Genomic DNA, 5,351 nt, shown 5'->3' with positions numbered 1-5,351 from the left:
TACAGAATAATTTGTACAGTTATGTGTTTACTTTGCAAGAGGAGCCTTGACAGCCAAAGGTTAGGTTTGGGACACAGTGGCTGAGAACTATTTATTATGTAATGTAACAGAAGACTAGGTCTCACGTCACGGATTCCCCATACATTTGAAATGCTTGTACTGTACAACTCACATGGTTTACTGTTCGACACAATGTGATCAACGTGCCACACTCTTGGCATACGGTCACGTTTCTTAGTTTAGTGCCAACTCATCGACCAATGAGAGGCCGCAAAATCTAAGTAGTGGGCGGACAACATAGACAAAAGAATGTGACGTATCCACAACTCTCCACGCTTGGAACACGACGAGACGCCCACAGACTTCCAAATATGGACATGTGAGGTATAAAACATTGGTATTAGAAGACTATCTTGTGTCCGCTCCTGCTTTTCACGGCGGGGAGAACATTGTTGGTCATTCTGAAAATTGTACGGTCTCGAGCAAGACATTGTAACAGCGGGTTCTTGTGGCATTCCTCCCCTGCATGTGCGCTAGTTGACAGGGGTGTACCATACATCTAGTCCCGTGTACAGCACCGTTTATATTTCTACTTGCGGACACTACACGGTCACACCAGACAGACAGACTGTGGCCGCGGCGACTGGGAACGTTCGATCACAAGGTAGAGTCGTTGGGCAAGGGCACGAAGTACATTTGTACTGTTTCAATCATGTCTAGGCATTGTTCTGTAATGTAATCGTTGCTAACTAATACGTTCGAGAAAACTGTAGCTTGCTACGTTATTTTCAGACTTACTAGGTGGTATAGTATTCCGTAATAACCAAGTAACGTTAGCTAGCTAGCTAATTTCAATAGCTAGAAATTGGAGTAACGTTAACTAGCTAGCTAGCTGTTATGCTAAAACTGCAGCTAGCTACTGAAATATGATCCTAGCAGCAAGGACAATAACAATATATGAAATATGATCCTAGCAGCAAGGACAATAACAATATATGAAATATGATCCTAGCAGCAAGGACACACAAACAGCTAGATTCTAGCAGAATAAGAGTAGAAAGAGTAGTCTACCCAGCCCATGTCCGACGTTTTCAGTGTCCTATATGGGTGGGAACGAAATGCTATGATAGGCTGCAAGACTGGTTAATGTTTGCTAGCAAGTTGGCTACAACCGGCTAGATGTCCAAAAGTATTGCACCCCCTAGAACAGAACGAAGGAGTAGTAATAGGCATGAAGTAACCATATCATAATGCTGACATTTATTTTGGTGCATCCCAGGTTTCCTATCCATCTACTAACTACACTGATGTGGGTGTAGTAGTCTGGGTGAGTGACAAGACCATTGAAAAGAAACAGACAATATGAGTAGTACCAAAAGGAAAGCAGAAGGGCACTCTAGGAACATGGGCAAACTACGAGCCATGAAGTCTGGAAGCTCCAGAACAGACTCAGAGAGAGACTCTGGCTTCTCAGGTTTGTCCTTCACATGGTTCTTTCACTCTGATGTCTTCACTCCCACCCTTACCATCTTCTTTCTATTACACTTCCATTTATTGATTCCCAACTGTCTTCCCCCACCATATCATTGAAGTTGTCTTTATTTTCTGGTCCTGAAAACACCAAATCAATCTTCTCCTTCTCCCTACAGATGCCAGCACCATAGACCCGACAGATTCTGAGGGCTCATCGCACTCGGTGTCCAAGAGAGAGGTTCAGCACCCTGGATCAGTGTTGGGGGCACAGTCCTCACAGCTAGCTGTGGTGGGGGGGTCCTACTCCAACATGTCCCCCATGATCATCCAGCAGCCTCAGGTCGTCTTCCTACAACCTGTGGTCTCCCACTGCACCACCTCCAACCCCAAGGAGGCCTCCTCTAAACACCGGCGCCCAAAAAAGTTTCTTCCCATCCTCAGGTCCTACCCCAAGATTGCCCCTCACCCTGGGGACAGCTCAAGTTCCTCTGGGAGAGGAAGCTCTTGTTCTTCCTCGTCGGGGTCAGAGAGAAGCGGTTTGTCCTCCAGCCACCGGGAGCGCCATCACAGCCACAGAGACAAACAGCAGAAGCAGCAGTCTGGTAGTTCTAGCTCTGGTTCTTCTGGTTCCAGCACCCTCAGTTTCCCTCCTCCAACTAGCTCTCTGTCCCCCTCTCCCCAGCGCAGGCTCACCCTCACCCTCTCCCTCACAGACTCCAGTGCCTGTAGCAGCCCTGCTAGACCCTCCCCCGCCGTCAGTAGATCAGAGTACACCCCCGCCCCGTCCTTGACCGTAACTCCTTCTCACACCCTCAACTTTGGGCAACCTGAGAAACTCAAGTCCCAGCCTCTTTCTCTCCCAAATCACGCCACCACAACCGATAACGGCGATGGAGATGACCACGACATCAAGCGTAAGCGCTTCTGCAACACGTACAACATCCTGTCCAAGTCTGGCCTGCTGGACATCACCCTAAGAACCAAGGACCTGCTCCGTCAGAACCGCAGGACCCAGGGAGACCTGGACCGGCTCAAGGAGCACACCAACCTCTTCCTGCAGGCCCTGCAGACCGGAGACACCAGCATCTGGCGCAAGCTGCAAACCAGCCTCCAGGAAGAAGAGAAGGAGACTGAAGAGAAAGGGAAGGGCAGTGGGCAGCAGAGCATCTTAAAGGCAGATACAGATTAGACCTGGACAGTTACTCTGACCCTGTCTCCCTGCACTGCTGCCTGGTTCAGCTACCCTAAACAAGGCCAGGCAAACTCCCTCTACACACTAGCCTGCCTACTTTACCCTAAACCAGGCCAGGCATATTCCTGGTAAACACTGTAGCCTGCCTGCCTTACCCCCCAAATCAGGCCAGGGTGGATGGGAGGCTTCTGTATGATATGAAATCGCTCTATTCCCTATATAGTGCACTACCTTGACTCTATATAGTGCACTACTTTGATCCTATGTATAGCGTATGGGGAATAGGGTGGTGGACAATGCATTCTCTCTTTTCTGTTGTACCCAGCCTGGCTCGCCTTCTTCCTGTCAAACCACCTTCCTGCTTCTTAGAAGAAGTCTTCTTGTGCTCTGAGTATCTCTGAGATAAGCCCTAAGGGACTTTTTTACTGGAAGCTGAAAGTGCCCACCACTTGACACTTATAGCCGTCATCGTGATGAGTAAAATAGGCCTATATTGAAGAAGACTTGCATGGTATAGTTAGTAAGAGTGCTTGGTACCTGAATTAAACCCAACAAAACCACACGTTTTTCATGAAAATATATGGTGTTAATTTAGGCTCAAACAAATATGTTTAGTGATATGTTTTACAATACCCACTGGGCACACACTGGTTGAATCAAGGTTGTTTAAATTACGTGGAACCAATGTGGGGTAGACGTTGAATTGACGTCTGTGCCCAGTGTGTAGCCACTTATACAGTAGGTTTCCACTGGAGCACGTGTAAGGGGAATGGAAAGCAAGCAGCACAGAATAATTTTTTCCCCTCGTGAATTCATGGACTAAAGACAGTGATTTACATAGACTCCTTTAGGACTCTAGTGAGGATACTGTTCATCAAAGCATTTTTTTATACAACAAAGACTAATGAAAGTCCCTCAAATGGAAGATGGGCTGAAATCTGTTTGTCATAACATTTTTTGTAAGAGAATTGTCAAGGCTTTATCCAAAAGCAGAATTTTATTTAAAACATTTTATTGTATTTTCCTTCAAATAATTAGCAGGTAGTTCCAAAGGAATTTCTATGGAGCGTTGCTTCTTTTCTCCAAGGCAGAAATGAAGATTAATTTGAGAACATCGAACCTGCATAGCTTATTTCTTTTGCAAAAGGGATGTTTTTTGATAGTTTCAATCGCTGTCCTTTTAGTCGATGTTCATTTAAGTATAAATAAAAGCGTGTTTACTGTGCTGAACCAAGCGCATATAACATATACTTCTCTTCATAAAATGAATGCCTTGAAATAAATAAAAAAAAATGGTGTGGGAAGTTACTCCCAAGTAAGACTAAGTTGGCACTACTTATCATAAGATTAAGTTATTTTTTATCTGTTATTATTTGTGTTTTGTAATAGATACACCAACATACAGTATCTCTCTCCAATGTTTGGTCATTCATGGTCTTATTTAGACAATTGATTATGTGGTGTCAAGGACAAAAACAAATTAGTTCTCTATACGATGACAGACTCTCAGACATACCTTAGTGCCACATCTTGACATTTTGTCCTGCAAAGCATCTTTAATGGTTTGTGTGCCTCAGAGTTGTTACAAATACAACGAATGTGATATCATTTGCTCATTTGCTAGATGTTATCTTGTGTAAATACTAGTAATAGGCCTCAGGTCAGCCATTTTAAAATGTGAGCTTCCTGAATTTGTCATCTTTAAGAACTGAATAGGACATGTATTTGCTTGTTACCGCCGTTTGAATAGGTGAAAAGTGTAAATGTTTGCTATTGTTGATTGGATACATATATTGAAACTTGACTCAAATTGGGAGTCTTGTATTTAAATGTTGGCAGCTTTTTTGTATCATTTTACTCTGCCTTCTTATCGCAAAGACATCAATTAATTGTGATTGTATTTCTCAATGTTTCAGTAGCACATTGGTAATAGCTTGTGATTGATGACAAATGGTCCATAGCCCTAACAGATAATTATGTACCAATGTTTTTCTATTACTATTCTTCTTTAGATTATACAATACCAGTCAAAAGTTTGGACACACCTACTCATTCAAGGGTTTTTCTCTATTTGACTATTTTCTACATTGTAGAATAATAGTGAAGACATTACAACTACGAAATAACACATATGAAATCATGTATTAACCAAAAAAGTGTTAAACAACAAAAATATTTTATATTTGAGATTCGTTAAAGTAGACAGACTTTGCCTTGATAACAGCTTTGCACAGTCTTGGCATTCTCTCAACCAGCTTCATGAGGTAGTCACCTGGAATGAATTTCAATGAACAGGTGTGCCTTGTTAAAAGTTCATTTGTTGAATTTCTTTCCTTTTTAATGTATTTGAGCCAATCAGTTTGTTTTGTGACATGGTATGGGTGGTATACAGAAGATATTTGGTAAAAGACCAAGTCCATATTATGGTAAGCAAAGAGAGTTCATTAGAGTTACCAATCTCAGAAATGGCAGCCTAAATAAATGCTTCACAGAGTTCAAGTAACAGACACATCTCAACATCAACTGTTCAGAGGAGACTGCGTGACTCAGGCCTTCATAGTTGAATTGCTGCAAAGAAACCACTACTAAAGGACACCAATAATAATGAGACTTGCTTGGGCCAAGAAACACCAGCAATGGACATTAGACCGGTGGAAATCTGTCCTTCGGTCGGATGAGTCCAAAT

At 43.0% G+C, this 5,351-nt stretch overlaps 1 protein-coding gene across 1 annotated transcript; it reads left to right on the top strand.

Annotated features, from left to right (window-relative positions):
* Positions 1-358: 358 nt before the first annotated feature.
* Positions 359-4,780, top strand: LOC112217834 (CLOCK-interacting pacemaker). The gene is made up of 3 exons (XM_024378416.2): positions 359-664; positions 1,280-1,474; positions 1,650-4,780. Exons 2-3 carry the CDS (start codon positions 1,363-1,365, stop codon positions 2,660-2,662), a joined length of 1,125 nt encoding a protein of 374 aa, XP_024234184.1. The 5' UTR covers positions 359-664; positions 1,280-1,362; the 3' UTR covers positions 2,663-4,780.
* The last annotated feature ends 571 nt before the right edge of the window (positions 4,781-5,351 follow it).

The sequence above is a fragment of the Oncorhynchus tshawytscha genome, linkage group LG18, assembly GCF_018296145.1.
Source record: "Oncorhynchus tshawytscha isolate Ot180627B linkage group LG18, Otsh_v2.0, whole genome shotgun sequence".
In the NCBI taxonomy this organism is placed as follows: Eukaryota; Metazoa; Chordata; class Actinopteri; order Salmoniformes; family Salmonidae; genus Oncorhynchus; species Oncorhynchus tshawytscha.
Note: the sequence above shows the minus strand (reverse complement) of the source record. Positions and strands in the feature narration are given on the sequence as shown.